The sequence below is a fragment of the Equus asinus genome, chromosome 12, assembly GCF_041296235.1.
Source record: "Equus asinus isolate D_3611 breed Donkey chromosome 12, EquAss-T2T_v2, whole genome shotgun sequence".
Lineage (NCBI taxonomy): Eukaryota > Metazoa > Chordata > Mammalia > Perissodactyla > Equidae > Equus > Equus asinus.
In genome coordinates, this window is record NC_091801.1 from 80,422,580 (window position 1) to 80,442,700 (window position 20,121).

General features: G+C 45.4%; 1 protein-coding gene across 2 annotated transcripts in view; it reads right to left on the reverse strand.

Annotated features, from left to right (window-relative positions):
• Nucleotides 1-20,121, reverse strand: part of FAM135B (family with sequence similarity 135 member B) — a 282,611-nt gene that overhangs the window by 178,925 nt on the left and 83,565 nt on the right. For both annotated transcript variants that reach the window (XR_011493402.1, XM_044781144.2), the window contains exon 2: nucleotides 3,972-4,067. Coding sequence is in view for 1 of the 2 variants with exons in the window: in XM_044781144.2 (XP_044637079.2) it covers nucleotides 3,972-4,048 (77 nt within the window). In the remaining variant the exon portion in view is untranslated. The remainder of the gene's footprint in view (nucleotides 1-3,971; nucleotides 4,068-20,121) is intronic.

The window sequence follows — 20,121 nt, forward strand, 5'->3', positions numbered from 1 at the left end:
GGGGCGGGGACACACGACAATAACGACACACATACCGGACAATTCATGATGCTTGTTGACTGATTTGAAGAGATGATTTTCCTTTGAGAATTCACCTCAGTCAATATAGACTTTGGACAAATGCAAGCTGACGTTTTACTTAAAGCAAATATCACGAAAAGGCAGAAAGCACTCTGGGACTAGAACAACCATCCACAAAATAAATGTGGTAGAAGCAAGTAACTCCCTAACCAAGGCAACTTCTCATGTACTATCTTGAGTTCTGTATCCATGTGGCTCCAATACAGCATCTTAGCTCACAACAAATCACGAGGCGGCGTATCCTTCTTTTGCAACCCCCCAACTCTAATTTCTACCATTCCAAGGACCCTGTGGAGCACATATTTAACCACACATCCTCACACCCCAAAATGGGCCAGCTTCTCCAAATCCTACCTTCCTTTACCATCATAGGAAATCATCCAGTCTTTCATCCAGGCTCCACCTTGCCCACTAGGCTCAGATTTCAGCCATCACCTCCCCAGGGAGTGCTTGCTGGGTAAAGTAATTACATTTCATTATAAGCATGGCTCCTGTGGGATTCAGAGTGAAAAAATCCCCTTGAGCATCAGGGATCAGGCCTATCAGAAACTACCCTGGCATATGCAGAATCCTGGCTGGCATTGTGCCCAGCCTGTCCACAGCTCTCGCAAGCAGGATACAGGGGGCTGGGGACTATTACCTTCAAGATCTTATTGCTGATGGGACCATAGAGATCCTCGAACTGACTCCATCCCCTGAGAGGTCTGACTGCCTTCATCCAAACAATGCCCTAGGCTGTTCACACAGGCAGCTCCAATGAAGCCCACCCTCAAGCAGATTAATCACAAGATTATGCTCTCATCCATGTCAAAGTATGTACCTAAACACACACTTCTTGACACCATGAAATGTTAACATTAAGAGCTAGAAGGAAGCTGCGAGATTCCTCTTAGTTCTGCTGGACCCGTGGTCTCCAACAGTCAATAATTTCCATACCTTCCAGTAAAAACATTTTTGAGCATGCCACCCAGATATATGCATATTTATTTATAAATCATGTGCATGTAGAATTCTATTCATACAAAATATGCATTATAAATATAAAAAGAGGTCTTTTCAAAGATGAAGCAAGGAATATAACAATCTCCTTTTTAAAAATAATTATTTTTGTGTATTAATAGAACACTTAACCTTTCTGTTCTTACTAAAAATATATACATTACAGTGAGTCAATGTTCTGGTTTTAATTTAGCCTAATTCAATATTAGACTTCAGTGGGGCATGTGACTGAAAAAATGCCTCCCCCAAACCATACGGATCTAGCAAGAAGATAAGAGTGTCAAAGCCTTGAGGAATAAGCCATGATTTCCACACTCATCCTTCAGCCTCCTTCACCAAGGGCACAGGGGCCTCTTCGAATTTTGGGTGCGTCATTTAAAATGCCGTGCTAATTATGATGATTTCATGCAAGCATCAGTCAATATCTGGAGCCCAAAACACAGTAAGGAGGAGGTATATTATGAATAATTGTGGTTACAAATCCATCTATCAAATAGTTTTAAAATAAATTCCCATTTCTCAGTCCACCGATTGTTGGATCTGATGACCTTGTCACTCCATCTCAGCGTGAGTATCAACAGGCCTGAGAAGGAGAGTGTACGTCTGGTTCTGTCATTTCCTGGTGCTTGCTATACCTTCATTATTAATATCATTTTTAGTTCATGATTTCCTTACGATGTTTATTTTTAAGCCACTTGCTGTTTTATGAGGGCTACTCTAGTTAAAACTAGAAAATAATTTATAGATGCATATAACCAGGCAGTCACAAACTACGATATTTTGCAATGCGAGGGTGATGTCGTCCATTTATTCGCGCTGTGGGACACCCTCTTTTCTTTTGACACCTGAGTTGCTAAAGGGAACTCATGACTGTACCATATGGATACAGCAAGGTTTACAGGGTCAGTCTGGATTCTAATTATTCATGAAGCTTGATTTCATTCTTATTTTTGGTTAAAACAAATATAAACAGAAGTTCTGATATTTTCTTCCCACATCCTGATAGATATTTTGTGCACTCCTGGGGAGAATGCAGCACACTTCAGAGACCAGCCTAACATAACAGAAAACAATGCAAGATTTTGAACAAGAAAGCCTTAGCCCCAGGTCCCCACTCCGTCACGTTAAAGCTGTGTACTGCCTTACCACGCTGATCCCAAGCTACCTGCCTGGCAAAATAAAGATAACACCGCTTACCTCTATAGTGGGTGACAAGGATCCAGAGATAATAAATAAACTATGACACACACATGAAACTATCAAAAATGCTTCCTTCTCTCGTAAATGTGGAAGCTGCAAAGCAGAGTGGAGTAACATGCCAAAGAAACTCCAAGAAGCAGTAGCCACGCCAGGTCTCAGAAGGCCTGACCCCAAGCCCAAGATGTTTCTCACTATAGCACACAACTTCTGGTCAAGTGAGGTGGGGTGGACCAAGAGAGATGAAGCTTCCAAAGGATGCACAGAGCTGTACTTCATCAAAATCCAGCTCCAGAACCCCTAATGTGCCCTTTCCCAGAAACACAGAGCTGGTCCCAGAATCATTTCCCATTTCCCTCACTACCTAATTCGGGTCACCTAACAAATGACTCAGCCCCACTGAACTTCACCTTACCTGAGAAGGGGCCACAAATACATTTGAAGCATTAATTCCAGAACAATCTTTGTGAAATTAGAGACTAACCTTGAGTGACAGATTGCAAATATGTGCACAGATTATTCCTCTTCCATCAAGAGATGGTATCAATTTCTCCACCCTGATTCTAGACTATCTTTGCAACTTGCTTTGGCCAGTAAAAGGTGGTGAAAACAACTTTATGCAAATTCTGAGGCTTGGCAACAAGAAGTTTTGTGTGTTTCCACTCTCGCTCTTGGGGCCTAGCGACCATGTAAACAAGCCCAGGCGAGCCCACTGGAGGATGAGAGGCCACGGAGAAGAGAATCACAGCCTCCCCGCCCAGGGCTCCAGACCTCCAGCAAGCCCGGGTGAGCTCAGCCAAGCGTGGTCCAGTTCAGTAGACCTGCCCGCTGAGCCCAGCTCAAATTGCCTACCCTCAGAATCACAAGCTAAATTGATAGTTGTTGTTTTAGGCCACTAAGTTTTAGGATAGTTTGTTGTGCAATCAGTGAAGGCAAACTAATGGATAACCATTGCTTTGCACACTCATTCATTAACTCGGGCAATATCAGAAATGCAATTTCTATGAACTTCAGTTTCCTCATCTATAATATGGAGAAAGTAGTAGCAGCCATTCTGAGTAATTCTATTCTGTGGTTAGAATACGTTATATAACTATTTCATATCTTTATTATTTACAGTGACCCTGAGAGGTAAGTCTGTCATGAGAACTTATTGAGACCATGCACGTAAAACGCCAAATTCAGAGACATCCTTAAAAACTGGAAGTAAATATACTTTAATTACATATTTAAAGAAGACAATGTAATTCTCAGGTTTTGAGAGATCTGCGCACAGGTTTTACAATATGTGTTTGGGGAAATGGCCCCTACAGATATCGGTCATACAGACACCTTTTTATCAGAGTTATCCAGACAACTTTTACTTCCACTAAATTCACTTTCCTTTAAAACTGACTGATAGATTTAATGGAAAGAGCAACTAAGAAGAGAGATGGTAGAAAAAATACAGGAGGAGGAGAGAAATGAGCATTTTCTAGTTTTTGTTAATATTTGGTTTATTTTCAAATGCACTAAAGGTTTGGATTTTCCACTTGGCAGGGAAAGTAACGACAATCCTTTCATCGTTAATCCAAAATTTCCTATAACCTGTCCTCACCACCTTCACTCCTTGCCAAGGAAAAAACAAAACAAAACAAAACAAACAAACATATATAGATATATAAAAAGAAATACAAATCGCGAAGCATACTCACCCTCTCTGAAAGAGATCCACATTATAAAATTTATGTAGCTCTACAGAAAACTCAACAGTTCCTTGTACTTCAGACATGATCTTTTTGGTTCATTACCTGAAAAACAAGAGAGAAATGAACAGCTTGAAATCACATCAGCCAGACACAGAGAGCCTGGTTTTCTACAACAGGAAGCCAAACAGTGCTAACTTAGAGGGACAAGGGTATCTGAGCAAAAGGACGATGACGTGTCCACCGATATCCCTCAGGGGCTCCTTTTATAGGAAAAGACACAGAGAGGTGAAGTGACTTGCTTAATGTCACACAGCTCATACTGAAAAGACTGGGACTTGGACCCAGATATCCTAAATCTAAAGCTCGGTTCGTCTACTGCTCCTCCTAACCTGCCAGTACCATGGAGGCCATAGCATCCCAGCTGTGAGCACACACTTCACAGCCAAGGGAGCAAGAATCCCTGCTCTTCCACTTTTGCCTGTGGACCTTGAGCAGGTCCCTTAACTTCTCCCATCCTCAGTTTCCTCATCTGTAACATGAGGACTGATAATAGCATATAACTCTGATAGATGATGGGAAGATTAAATACATCTGCCACATAGAGCACTTTGCACAGTTCCTCATGTGTAGTGAATACTCAATAAGTAGTAGATTCTATTAATAATAATAAGTGAAAATGGTTCTATCAAGGTGCCTGGACTGGCAAGGACAAGTGTGTTTTCTATTGAGCATGGGAAGCAGAGGGAGTGGGTGCTGTTGCCAAGCAGACGCTGAACCCAAATTGATAGGTTGCTAATTCTCCAACCCAGGAGCACCTAGGGCCAATAATAGGAGGGCCAGGTGGGAAAGATGGGAGGGAACAAAACTAAAATCGTCCAAACAGGGTGAGAAACAAACCAAGAGAGACACTCAAGACAGGCTGGATCTTCCAAGGATACAGAATCATCTAGATACCAGGAATTTGGAGGAAGGGAAAGAAACTGACTTTTATTGAGCACCTACTGAATTGTAGGTGCTGCATAATGTATTTTATGTAAGTTGTTTGATTTTGTCCAAGAAGAATTTTGAGATAAAAGTTTTTGCCCCAAATTGCAGATTAGGAAAAGAATCAGAAAGGCTCTAACCTGGAGCCACTTTCTGACTCTAGAACATTCTAGTGGTGTGGACGTTGGTAACTCTCCTCACTTTTTCCAAGCTTCAGTTTACCGCCATGTGTAATGGGGATGAGACAAGCTACCTAGGGGGATTCTCGACAAGATAGAAGCTAATTACTTGCAATTGAGTGATTCTGGGGGAACTGGAAGGTTCTCAATAGGTGGTAGCTGGCATAATCTTGGGGTGGGAGGGAGAATGAGAGAGAAGGAAGAGGGAAAATAAGAGGAGATTCAGTGTCTCCTAGCTAACAAGTGGTGATTGGCACTTAGGGCTCCTTTCAAAACCCCTCTTGTTTCTGCCCCTATGACGCCTTGGGGACCAGACCACCATCTCTGTGGTTCAGAGCCCAACCTCATTGCAGCTGATGGGGTTCATGCTGGGCCAGCTCCCACGAATAAGAGCACAAAGGATTAACTGTGTCTCAGCTCATGGAAAGGCTGCCATCCAGGAAAACCTTTCTGAAAATCCAGACTTCTGCATAGCAAATTAAAATGCAGCAGATCCTAAGACCCAACCTCTATACATTCTGCAAGACAGAACTTCAAGCTGAGAAGCCTGGGAAGTCCTGACTCACAAAATGTGCTGAAAACCCATTTCCCTAATGGGAAAGCCATTGAGGCGTGCCCTAGCCCTGCCCAACACATCAGAGCCAGTCAAGGTTGGAACATGCCACTGGATTTCAATTTCAAGGCATTTCCTATAAAAATCAGACAGAGGGACCAGCAATTAAAGTTACTCTGTGCTTCATTTCGATATCGCATTAAACAGAACAGCTGCATCTTCCCCACTTTCTCATCGCCCCACTCAGTCTCAATCCTCAAAACACTGCAGAGCTGGCAAAGCCATCTGACTCCTTTCTTCTGGTTATCAGTTTCAGTAATCCCTGGATCCTCTCCAATCTCTAATCCCGGGTGGAGTTGATAGAAAGAGGGACCAAGGGAGACCAAGAACACCACATATTAACATTTGAGTGCACTACATGCCAAATACTGCTAGGGGGTTTCCACGCATCATATCATGCACTCCTCAAAATCTCTCTTAGGTGGGTAGTATTGACCTCGATTCACACAGAGGTCCATGGATGCCATACAGAGTAAGAACACTGACCCAGGAGGCCAAACACTGGTTTTCCAGCTTCGGCCATTACTGGAAGAATGCTGGAAGAATGTTTTTCTGAAGAATTAATATTTAGAATATTTAGAAGAAAAAATATTTAAGGTATGGAGAATACCATGCAGAATACTGTTTCCTCCTGGGAACATGCACCCTGCTATCCTATTGTTTAGGACTCATAGGATAGAGTCCTGGAACTTGTTGATGCAAACACAGCTTCTTTACCTTTTTATCATGTGATTCATTATAACCAGACACCCAGTTATTCAATGAGGGAGAAGAGCTCACATTTAAAATATCAGTCTTAAAACTCCTTATTGATTTTGCTGGTAAATGTACTTGGTCCAATTTGTAGGAATTGCAGGAATTTGCAGAAATCCAAAACCATTCGCTTTGACCCCAGCCCTCTCCCTGGCTCCTTCTGTCTGATGATTAGAAAGAGTATATTTAGAGTGGTGGTTTACAAGTGTGGCTCCCAGGCCAGCAGCACCAGCACCACTTTGTTATGAAAGCAAACTCTTGGGTCCTACTCCAGACCGACTCCGTCAGAAACTGCAGGGGTGAGGCTCAGTGATCCGTGTTTTCACAAGTCCTCCAGGGAATTTGACGCACACACTCCTTTGAGAACCACTAGTGTGGAGACTAGAATTTTGGACTTAACCAGGCCTGAGCTTACTCAGTTCACTGTGAGCTGCATGACCTTGGGCCCACAGCTTTGCTTGATCTCTCTGTTCCTCACTGTCCTTGTCATTCAGTTGGGAACAATAAAAGTACCTTCCCCATAAGATTGTTGCAGCATCAATAGAGGTAAAGTATATGAAGTGCTGCATATGATGTTAGAGCACACACACAATACACACGTTACACACACTTAACACATACATGTCACACTCAGACACCGATTATACACACATAACACATACACAGACAACTCTGCACTAACTTCTGACTACAACCAGTGCCACCCGTAATTTTAGTGATTTCAATCATTTTACTACATTAGTGTAATCCTCAGATGCTCAGCATTAATCACGCCTTTCCTGAAGGCCTGCTGCGTGTGCAGGTGCTGTGCCTACGGAGCTCAAAAGCTCGCCTTTCCCTCAGGATGCTCAAAGACTGGGAAAGGGCGATTGAGCGTCAAGCACAATGCGAGTGATGAGGAGAGGGAGGCCTTGGGTACTTGAGGCTCGGGGCAGGCCTCCCTGGGAAGGCTGAGTTCTGAGGGACGAGGCCTTGGCTGGGTCCAGGGTCATCCACGCGAACTTCCCTCTGTTCAGAAGGAGGGCACAAGCCCCCCATCAAGTCTTCACAGCCTCAGTCGGCCTGGTGTGAGCACGCCCACCCTGGCATTTCCCTCCACGCTGGGTAGGGCTCCTGGGCCCCCAGCTCCCTGCCTGCTCCTCAGGCAGCAGCACTGCCGCCTGTACCTGTGTGGGCACAGCCTGCACCTGGGCAGCCATGTTTCAGGTAAACACACCTAGAAAGAAAGATGAGGGGAGAGTGAAGGGGCCCTGAAGCATATGCCAGGGAAGACGTAACACGAGCTTCAGAGAGGCTTTCCTTGTGGATGGGAGAGAGAACCACCTCGGTCTCTGGAGCACCACCCACACAGGTTCGAGAACCAGACGGCCGGCTCCCACTCACACTGGGTGACCTAAGACTTGTCAGTGACCTCCCTGGGCCTCATCTTCCTCCTCTGTAAGATGGGAATGATGGTAATAATAATACCTTCTTCATGGAGAATGAAAAATGTTAGTACACGTAAGAAAGTTACAACGGAGTCTGGCATATAATGAACCCCAGATGAATGCTCGTTAATTTTAGTTTTATGACAGAAGGCAGAACCATGAGAAGGAGCGGAATAGCATGCAGTGGTATTACAGCCCCGTTTGGTCTTCATGTGTTCAGAAAAACCTTTACTGAACACCCCCCATAGTCCTGTCCTGTTTTGGGAGCTTTCTAATCACCACGGCTGCCCAGCTAGAGATGGATTCTCTTCGTGAGGCAATGAGCTTACCAACACTGGGGTTTCCAGACAAAGGATAGAGTCCACTTTTCTGGGATCCCAGGCCCCTGCCTCGTGTTTAAATGACAATTAAGTTCCCTTTCAGCCACAGGGTTCCAAGACCCCAGAATCCCCAGGCTGGGCCTGCTTATCTTTGAGTGACAAGGAATGAATTCTAGGTCAAAGAGCAGAGGAGAACTAAGTTGTGATGTCATAGAACTCCGGCTCAGATCTGGTTTCCACCACTTACTAAGTTACCTGGTAAATTATTCCACCTCTCTGAGCCTAGATTTCTACATCTGCACTTCGAGGGAAAACCTACCTAAGGGAATAATATGAAACGGCAACTAATGAAAATGATTTTTATAAAGTATTAAAATATTTTCATTGTCAATATGGTCTTATTAAAGTAATGAGGAGAAATTATTTTGGAAACATAAGCATGATACTTATTCTTACTTGAGGGGGAGATGACTAGGAGATGTTTAAGTTCCTAGAAAACAGGAGTTGTGTCTTCTTATGGCTTTCTGAGTAGTCCATGGCTGACACAGTGGTTCACAGATATGTGCGGAATTAATGAATAAAAGGTAGGATCAGAGAACAGAGCTGCAGCCAGAGTGTGAACAGGGCAGGGAGGCAGAATTCAGCAAGGAAAACCAAAGCAACACAAAACACAGCCTGACCCATTAGGAGTTTGAACAATGGAGTGGGTTATGCAGGAGGGAGCATGGTCCTTGTCATCAGCATACCCACAAAGAAGCCAGCCAGGTGAGCCCTTTCGGGACTCGTCTAGCACTGAGGAGTGACCCCAGGTCCTGAGAGTGAGCCCTGACAAGCGCAGTGTGAGGTGTCAAGGTGGAGCATGTTCAGGATGAGGGCAGGGCCTTCTCCTAATCTCTCCATCCCCACAGCATGGTGGGGATCACATCGTGGTTAGTCCAACTTTCCTCAATGTTTGGACCAAGGACCTCCTCCAACCGAATCACCTGGGAAACACAGAAAAACCGGATTCCTGGGTCCTACACTCAGACCTCCTGATCAGACTCTGGGAATGGCATCTTGGAATACGTGAGCTAAAGTGTGAACCTGCTGATGCAGCTGCATCTATGCCGACTGTGATGGGAAAACCGTCCAAGAGATGATACCTGAACCAGAGATCAGAGACATGCATCTGTTGCCCACTTGTGTGACCCAAGGAGAGCAAGAAAGCATCGTTGAGAAGAAATATTGGATGCTTCTCTTTAAATCAAATTCCTTTTCTTACCGAGCTATAGAAAGTGTTCTGGATTTGTAAACTGCAATGTAAAAGGAAGCAATTATGAGCGGCATCTGGAACTGGGCCTCCGTGGCCTTGTGTGTGTGTGTGTTGATGTATGAAGATCAGGTTTGAGGATAAACCAGCCAGGAGCCAGATATCTATTTTACAATTTGCTGCAAATTACAAAATTCCCCAGGCCTCAGTTGCCTCCTCTGCAAATCTGAGATAATCAATCTTTACCCCCAGTGGATAACACAGAAGGTTGAAAACAGGTGTTAGTCCCAGCCCTCCTGTGACATATGACATTTAAGTCACCAAGAATAAATGTTGATGCATTTAGTTAATGGTATGAGTGCTTGATTTTTCTTTTTACTTTCATCATCAGATTTCATAGAGCTTTTTCTTTCCGTTTGTGTGTGTGTCTGTTTTAAGTCCCTGTTATCCAGAATGGTGTAATTAAAGACACTCAAAACTGGGCAACATGGTGGTGGTGAGAGAGAATCTTTGTTTTCTGTTCCCAAATCATGGCCTGCAGCTCCTCTCTGCTTCAATAACAGGACCAGGAGGTAGATGACTCGCCATTCCTTGCATGGGGGCATCTAGCATGACACCAAAGCTGGAGAAGAGCTATCATCTACCCAGTTGTCTGGGTGTCACTGGCCATCAGCTGTTAGTCCTCTTTCCCCTCACCCTGTGCTATGGTCTGAATATGTTCCCCCCAAATCCATGTGTTGAAACATAACTCTCAAAGTGAAGTTGTTAGAAAGTGGGGCCTCTGGGAGGTGATTAGGTCATGAGGGTGGAGCCCTCATAAGTGGGATTAGCACCCTTATGAAAGAGACTGCGGAGAGCTCCCTTCCCCTTCTTTCTTGTGAGGACACAAGGAGAAGTCTGCAGCCCAGAAGAGGGCCTTCACCCAACCATGCTGGCACCCTGATCTCAGACTTTCAGCCTCCAGAACTGTGAGAAACAAATTTCTGTGGTTTATAAGCCCCCCAGCCAGTGGTACTTGCTACAGCCGCTGGAAAGGACTAAGACAATCCCAAAGATAAGTAGCTATCGATTCTCACTGTCTTTATCTCCTCAGATCCAACCCTTCTCTCCATCTCCAAAGCCACCACTCTGGATGTCCTGGTCACCATCCTCTTGCCTGGACTATTCCCACCTCTAGGCACAACGCTTTACTCCCTTTCCCATATCATAGTTGAGCCTGAATCCACTTCCCTTCGTTCTTATAACAGGTGATCTTTGGTGGATCCCATCTCTCCACAGGTATGGGGGGGGAAATGTCAGTGCATTCAGATGGCGCTGAGGATTGAGCATGATCATGTATAGAAAGAACCACAGTCATTTCCTGGCAAAGTTGGCTGCCACTCACCAGTGGTGGCAGTTATTATTTTTGTTTCTGCCTTTAACACTGTTGGCAGAAATTCAAAGGGCCCCTCATGGAACCCAGACCCAAAGCATTAGGCTTCCCTCCTCTATTGCAGAGGCTCTAGGGTCCCTGGAGGCCTGGCTTCCATGTCAATTGTCATTGAGTAATTGCTTGTACTTATCGTTGCAATATTTCTAAAATGTCTAATTAGTTATTTACATTTTCTGAAATATTTTACAAATCCTCAGTTGCCTCTGAGGAAATTTGTTAAAACCATCAAGAACATTTTGGAGAAATACTATGATTCCAACACTTGTTAGCTACTGCTTGGAAATAATCCTTTTACAAACATGTTTTCCTTTAAAACATAGCTTTTCTTTTAAACAGCAGTCTTCAAAGTGTGTAGCCTTAGAAGGATTAAATGAAAAAAAGCATGTTGATCTTAATACGCATCAGCATGTACTTTATGAAAAGGGCATGCAAAGTTAATGTGCTCAAAAGATTATAAATCAAGGAATTATAACATGGTAAGTGGGGAAGGTTCAGGAAAGAACCCCTCATGCTACAGAGCAGAATATGAGAACAGAGAAGGGAGGTCAGAGTGTAGCCCAGCAAGTTCATAGGAGAGCCACACTCGAACCAGAACACTCTATCAGAATGTGCTTCCTTCCCTGGAGTCTGAAATAAGCAGCAGATATCCTCCTTGGACCACCTGTAGCTGCATTCAGCACATGACCTGCCCCCACGCAATTTCCTCCAGGCAGCCATTCTAATGAGGTAGATAACTCCAGTCTTCTGCCTGATCCCTGAGGAGAGAATCTGCTACTTGTTCAAGGAAAAAGACCTCGTTAGGGATGAAAACCAGCATTTCTTCACCAGGAGGGAGAGCTGCCGAAGAGGTAGGCTTCTGTCATGCTGTGAAAGCATCCATTCCACACTAGAGTCCTAACTCTGGGTCTCACCTCTGTATGAGACCTCAGACGAGTCACATAACATCTCTGAGCCTCAGTGTTCACGTCTGGAATACAGGCCAAGACTGTCCTTTCATGGCAGTTGCTTAGGATCAAAGGTGGAGCATCTCGTGGATTTCAACACACTTGGATCAAGCACACAGAACCAAGGATACAGAGAAAACTGAGCCATAGTCCGTGGACCCATCCGAAGATGCAGATCAGAAAGGAGAGAGTCAGGTAACAATCATGGCCCACAAGGATAAGTGCCACGACATAAGAACACACAGAAAAGGCAAAAATGCCCAATGGTGAAGTCTACGACCTACCAGGGCAGCCGGTTCAAGCCTGGCTAGCCCAAAGGATACAGAGCTCAGTCCTTCAGTAGCTGAACAACCTCAGGCAAGATCTTAATCTCTCTGTGCCTCAGTTTCCCCAAGTGGAAGTTGCTTTGGAGCCTGGCATATGACAAATATTTAATAAGTACAAGCCATTATGATAAGGAAGACAATCTAAAAACAATTATGCATGTCTCGTCTCTTTCATCCATCACATCGAATGCAGCCCCTCAAATGTGGCCCCCAGATGGTTGTTTGTTTATTTGTTTGAGGAAGATTAGCTCTGAGTTAACATCCATGCCCATCTTCTTCTACTTTATATGTTGACACCTGCCACAGCATGGCTTGATGAGTGGTGCATAGGTCCACACCCAGGATCGGAACCGGCGAACCCCAGACTGTCAAAGCAGAGTGCACGAACATAACTGTTATGTCACTAGGCAGGCCCACCCCTGCACCCCAACGTTTGAAAGCACTTTTTCCCTTCAGTGTAGACATTGAAATAGGCTGTACAAGTTTGTTTATTTTTTTGTGTCTGAACATAATGCACACAATGCCGAGTTCCTGTTTTCCTCTGGGCTCTGTGCCCCTCTTGGGCACATCTTAAAATGCAGGCATGAGGATAAGGTCTCACAAACTTATAAAAGGATAACAGACTGGTAAACTCAGACAGACGCCTCCAAGCACCAAAGACAAGGAAGTGCCATGGCCATTTTCAGCTCTGAGAGTGGAGACTTCCCTTCCCGCAAATGCTGGAAGTTCCAGTGGCACTCACCACAAGCTAAGCGTGCCACCGTAGTGGGTGGCAATTCCTCTCTCCTTCCGTTTGCTGAAATGCATGCACGCAAACGGATGCTGACATCCATACACATGCACCAAATACATGTCGTGAGACGACCTCTTGGAGAGACAGCAGAGAATCATGGAAAGAACAGCAGCCTCGGAAAGAGCAGCAGCAGGGTAACGTCCTGACCATTTTATGGACTAGTTGGGTTCCGCTAAACAACTGTTAGCTCTCCCCATTTCCTCTTCTGTAAACCTACAATAGTAGCATCTACTTTGCAGTGATTTTTTTTTTTGTAGCTTGACACTAATGTATATTTTTTGGGCAATGAGTACTCAATAAATAGTGGATAATGCTAACATTAGAAAAACTAATAATTACAATGAATTATATAGGAGAAGAGAGCACACCTGGCAAAGACAAGCTTAAATACCCCAAGAAGTCCACCCTGGAGGGAGGGGGAACCAGCAGGAGAACCTAGGCTAAGCAGGGCAGACAAGAGCACCGAGGCACTGGAGAAAGACCTGGGTGTGTCCAGGGCCAGCTGTCAGGACCCAGTGCCTGGGAATGCTCTGTGGGCAAGGGGGCTGCATTCACAGTTAGGGTCCCGACTCTCTGGGTCCTGGGGGAGACAAGCTGCATCTCTCCTCCTGGAGAAACCTAACACAGGGAGATGGTATCAGCATCTTCCATTCACTGAGTGGTGAAGGTTTCAATGTAATGACAGAAATAAACAGAGTCAGAGATAACAGAAGGCTTGCCTTGAAAAGCACCGATTTCCTGTGCCAGGAAGATCCCCTGCAGATGTGGAGCGCTCCGTGGAAGCTGAAGAGGGGATGCCCACTTTGGGAGCGAGCCTGGAGTAGACATCCTCTATGCACCCTGTCAGTCTCGAGCTTCTGAGTACCACATCATCTCATTTTAAGATTCTGCATTCATTAAGATGTTTGAAGAGCATTCGATTTGCAGAAAAGCAGTCCACCCAATTCAAGTTGAGTCACACGAAGATGTCAGTGGGTTTAGCATGAGTGTTTTTTGCTTATTTGTTTTACCCTTCGAGATCATCAGCGTTATACACATAATAATATATCATATGCCCAAGAGTCACAATTCAATGGGCCCTGCATCACCTCACCCACCCTCATCCCCAGCTGAGAAACATGAAGCCCAGAGAGGGAAGTGGCCTGCCCACCATCACAGAGCGAGCATCCCCAGGACCGCTGTCTCCCAATTTCTAGTCCAGTGATCTTTGCACTCCTGGTGGTTATAGTTTTCACATCCATGATCTCATCTGATCATCAAAAGTACCCCAAGAGGTAAAAAGAACAGTGTATGGCAGCCCTGATATCTGCATGGAAATGGGGAAGGAAGTGGGTGTGACTGAGCTTCATCAGGATCTCAGAACTTCAGACCTGGCAGGAAACTCAGGGATCGCACAGCTCAACCCCTTCATATTGGAGCCCAGGAAATAGGACATCTGGGTGGTTTGGGGGTTGTCTGAGGGTCATAGAGCCATCTGAGAGGAAAGCCACAACTGGACCTCCGGGTTCCACGTCCTTAGAGTATGATGCTCTAAGACTTTCCACAAACAGACCTGCCTCAGCTCTAGGTCAGTGCAGTACTGACTCACACTTAACCTCAGCACAGCCCAAACTCTAAAAGTGAAAACCAAGTGCTTCAGACTAGAGCCCTCCTGCCCTGCCAGGCCATCTTCTCTCTTTATGTCACTCCCTGTCCCCAGAACCTTTCCACTGAGCCTCCTCAAAGTGCACCACCTCCTTTGAACATGTTCTAACTTTTCTCAAGGTATTATCTCCTCCCGGATGGCCCACCTTTCACCTTCCTATCTGATGAGCTCCGCATGCTTAAATGCCCAATGCACCTTCTCCAGGAAGCTCTTCCTGAAAGGCCATGCCATGCCCCTGCCCCAACACAAGCCTCCACCTCGCTGTGTGCATGCCAAAACAGCCCTGACCCCACCATGTTCTGGAAGCATGTCTATCTTTCAGGTTAGACTAGGAGCTCCTTCCAGGAAATGAGAGGCACCAAGTTTAGCAAAAAACATCTTAAAGAATAGTATGCAATAATATTTTCAGGATGAACGGGAGAAGGAATGAAAGAACAAACAAATGCAAGAGAAATGGACATATGAATGAATGAATGAATGAGTCGATTATACTTTTTTCCCATCAAATATAAAGCTTCCCTGAGCAGTTGGCACCAGCCCCAACTTAGGCCTTGGAGACTGAAATAACTACACAGCTCTTATTTTTAACACAAGCCTGCACTCCTTTTGTCCTCTGTGTGTGTCTACTGACAGCAAAGGAAGGAGGTATAATCCATCATGCCTGCAGGGATCCCACAGAGGAGCCAGCATCATCAGGAAAGGGATGCAGTAAGTGATGGTGGCTCCACTGCAGAGGAGCACTCTATTTATCCTTCCAGAGGCCACAGTGTAAACAGGAGAGGAGGTGAAAGCAAGCCGCGAGGCCCCCACCGAATGAGTCAGGCTGGCATTTCAGACGTGCTGTCTGTCTGCGCCCTGGCCACAGCACTTGGGAGCCCATTTTGCTTGCATCTGTCATTAGCTTCCGAGTGCGGCAATGACTCAGCCTGCAACTGCGTCCCACCCTGACCACCCACATGATCTGCAAGCCCCTACTCTCAACCTTCTCACACACGCGTGGGCCACCCTCCCCAGTCCCCCTCCCAGCCGAAACAGAAAGCCAAGTAGGGACAAGATAGAGAAGGCCTTAAAAACGATGTGAAATAGTTTTCTGGAGCCTCATGGGAGCCAAGAGGAATGGGAGGATCAGTTTTCCCTGTGCTCTGTTTAGCATGAAGCAGATGCTGCAGGGTTCCCCGCTTCCAGGGCCATGGGGACCTTCACGGGTACAGACCCCCCTGAGTAAGGCCTCTCTTGACGCTTCAGCTGTCCACCCACAGAGCTAGAGGGGCCTTGGGGGTGAGTAAGCCTGACTCTCCCTTTTTACAGAAGAGAAGACTGAGACCACGCACAGCATAGAGAAGTAGCTTGGCACAGAGGAAGTAGCAAAGATTGGCACCAAACACAGTGGCCATGGACCCTGTCCTTTATTAGCTCTGATTTTGCGCAGGTGCCTTTGCTTCTCTGATGCTCAATTTTCTCACCTATGAATAGGGGCTCATGATACCTTCCTAGCAAGGTGAGTGTGAGAAACTGAAGAATTTCCATGAAAAGTCCACAGTACAGTCCCTGGCACCCCAAAAACACTCGAAGTAGCTGCTATTATTATTACTGTTATTTTTATGGTGACAAGCACTCACTGAACAGTAATTGAGGGAAACAATAACCCTTGCATTCAAGATTAGAAATATTTTCCCTTAAAATGAATGGAGGGGTTTCATTTAACATTTCCCTGAACACCTGCCCTGCAGGCACAATCTAGTAAAAAGTTATCCATGATATCTGATGGATGGAGAAGATGTGAACATAAGTGGATGTAGCCATCAGCCTGACCTGGCTGTGCCCACTGTCAAAGGGGCCAGATGGAACCACGGGACTGGCAAACTTCATTCATTTGAATGATCACAAAGAGTATCTCCATTGCTCCCAACCACAAAAATGCCCCTTTCTGCACTATCGTCTACTGACCTAGATGTCAATAAGGCTGACAATCTCCTTCAGCTCCAGTATAAATGATTCCTTAGGCTCAGATCCAGGATCCCTGAAAACCAGAGGTGCCCGGAGTCCATTCTGTTACTTGGACTGGACCTTCCACTCAGGGCCTTGAAAGCCAGACATGCTCTGGTTCAGATCCCAACTCCAATATGTATTTCTATTTTCTCTGTAAACTCAAGGCTGCTGGCTTAATATTATTGGGCCCCAATTTTCTTCACCTGTAAAACACATGACTCAGAAGAACAGAGGTTCATGAGACATAAGTGCACTCTGGCACATAGGGAGCATTAATGTTAGCTGATGTTTAGGTTGCTGAGACGCTGAGTATTCTGTCTCTGTTTCTATTTTCCCAATTATCCATATAATTTACTTATAAACATGTGAGAATGTGTGTGTTAGAGCCAAGGGGGAAAGGAAGGCACAGAGGCAAATCTGTTGGAGCGCCATGACACTGGATTGCTCGGCATTTATTTCAGAAAGCCCTGTCATTTTCACCTCCAAGATATATATATTCTATACAGAGGGTGGCCTCTGGTCACCTCCTCCACCACCGCCTCCCTCAACTCTCACTTGAACGACACAAGCCTCCGCATTGGTGTCCCCACTCCTCCTCTTGTCCCCTTCTCCAGTATCCCTTCTCCGTTCAGCAGCATAAAGGATGAGGGTCTTTCTAAGAAGTAGGTCCAATCACGTCACCTCCCAGTGGCCTCCTATCTCCTTAGTTAAAACCCCGCACCCTCATCCCGGCCCATGTGTCCCCGAATCCTGCCTCCTGCCTCTACCTTGGATAATCCACTTTCCTTAAGATGCCCTTGCATACAAGCTCCTCACTGTTCCTCAAACACACTGATCTCATGTCTGCATGAGGCTTCGACCTGGATCTTCCACTTGTCTCAAAGGCTCTCTCTGAAGACTGTCCCGGAGCTGGCTCTCACCTTTCCTCCCAATCTCAGCTCAAATGTTATTTCTGCAATGAGGCTTTCACCTCCTCTCGGTTCCTTTCCACCATATCACCCTCTCTTATTATATTTGAAGCAACAACCACCCTATGAATTCTTTACTTACTTCATTTCTATCTCTCCTCTCAGAACATTACCTCCAGGAGGGGAGGCACTCATCCATCCCTGGGCTGCCTTGTCCCCCATGGGCGGCAAAGGGCTTGAGCCAGAGATGGCACTCCATACATATCTGTTGAATGAACTCAAGGTAAAAGTTGAGCTGAGTCCTGAAGAAGTCTAGGATTTAGGAGTTGAGGGTTGAGAAAGGGTGCATTAAAAGCAAAGAGGACAAGGGAGGCACAGGGGAGGGGAACAAGAATCTAGCACAACTGTGACACTGGATACTTCATCATTTCATTGAACCTTCAAAGCTCAGCCTAGCAGATCATTATAAAAATGCCTATTTTTTTGTGGGAAGAAATTGATGCTAAGGGAGGCAGCTGCAGCTACCTACGGCCACACAGCTAATAATGTCATGATGGCTCCACAGCAGCATGGACTGTACTACGGGTTCTTGGCCAATGAGGACAAGGGGATGATGAGCATTGTGCAAGAATCAGAGGTAGGGCTGTGCTGGGGACTTTGGGGGCAGGGGCAAGGATGGAAGGAAAGGCCCCAGAGGAAAAAGACAACGCAAGCCCTGGCAGTGTTAAGGACTTGGGGAGTTGCCTTCAGGGTGATACAGGATGAACTTGAAGTAGGAACTTTCACACTGGCTTGGATATTAATCTTTACAAAATGACAATGAACAACCTATTTTTTTTGGCATGAATTAATCATGAACTTACACTTCTTAATTTTTAAAAACAATCTTCCCTTTATAGATGTCTCATCAAAGCCGGCCCAGAAGCCCTCCCTGGTCATGATGAGACCGCTGGTTCATTCAATCACTCAGCAAATATTAATATTAACTAAAGGCCAAGTATGTGTCAGCAACTGCACTAGATAACAGGGAGACATGAATGAATAAGACAGGAGTTCAAGGAAGGGAAACGAGATAGATAATTATTGTTCACCACAATGAGTACAATAAGGGGGACTGTGCAGGAAGCCTGGCACAGGACCATGGAATGGCTCACCCATTTCTCCATCTGTGTAAGAGGTAGAGGGGGTAAAGATTGCCCCACAGGACCCACACTCTCTAAAGGCTGAGCATGTGTGAAATGGAATCACGAAGGTAAACTTATCACCTACTTATCCCGACATATTTAACCATATGCAAAGTGTTATTTGACATTCAGGAATTAAGGACAAATGGCAAACAGTTCATGGAAATGTTACAGTTGCACAGACAAGCCCAGCGTTATGGAGCTGGCTGAGTGGGGAGGAAAGAGGTGAGAGCAGAGCCAAACTTTCTAGAGAGTCACACCTGAGCTGGGGCCCAGGCCTCTCAGGATCTACACTTCTGTTCCTCCCTCCAACCTCCCACAGCCCCCTACTCCCTGCACTGTGCAGACCCAGGAGGTTCAGGCCTCTTCGTGTTCTGTGGGTCAAGGACAAGGGAGTCTGTCCAGGAATAGAGCTGTGGAGAGAGAGAGAGAAGGTGCAGTCTTAGATGTGTCTACTCTCCATCCTGCCTTGCTTTCTCTTCTCCTTTTTCTCACTCTCCCCCTAGTCCAGCAGAGGGTGGGCAGAGATGAAATGGATGAAGCTGCAAAGAGACAAGCTCCTCAAAGTCTCCCATTAGACATTGACCAGGTCACACCCTCAAGCTGCTGCCAGGATGGTTGCTCCTATTTCCTGGAGTTCCTGCTATGTGCCAGATCCACAGTGAGCTCTCCAAAAGCATGATCCACTTAATCATGAGCATACTCCTGTGCTTGGTGCTATTACTCCATTCCACAGAGGAGGCATCTGAGGCTCAGGGGTGGTATGACTCATCCAGTGTCAGAGAGGAAGTGATGGAGTCATGATCCACAGTCATTCAAGCCCCTGTTATCTTTCCCACAATTCCTAAAATACCTCCCCAAGTGGTGTTCCTGCTTCTTCCATTCTCCACCCAGAAGCCAGAGGGCCTAGTGATATGAAAATCAACTCACAAAATTTCCTTGCTATAAACCCCATTGACTTCCCTCCACCCCTTAAATAAAATCGAGTTCCTCCAAAGAAGATGTACAAATGGTCAATAAGCACATGAAAAGAGGCTCCACATCATTAGTTATTTGATGTAGTCAAAACCACAATAAGATACCATTCACTAGCATGGCTATAACAAATAAATAAACAACTGAAAATAAGTGTTGGCAAGGATTTGGAGAAATTGGAACCCTCATACATTGGTGGTGGACATATAAAATGATATGGTCACTGGGGAAACAGTTTGGCAGTTCCTCCACGAGATAACATAGAACTATCATAAGACTCAACAATTCCATGCCTGGGTCTATACCATCCAACACTGAAAATGGTTCTTCAAACAAAAATTTGTACATGAATGCTCATAGCAGCATTATTCACAATAATCAAAAGGTAGAAATGAACTAAATGTCCATCAATTTTTAAATGGATAAGCAAATGTG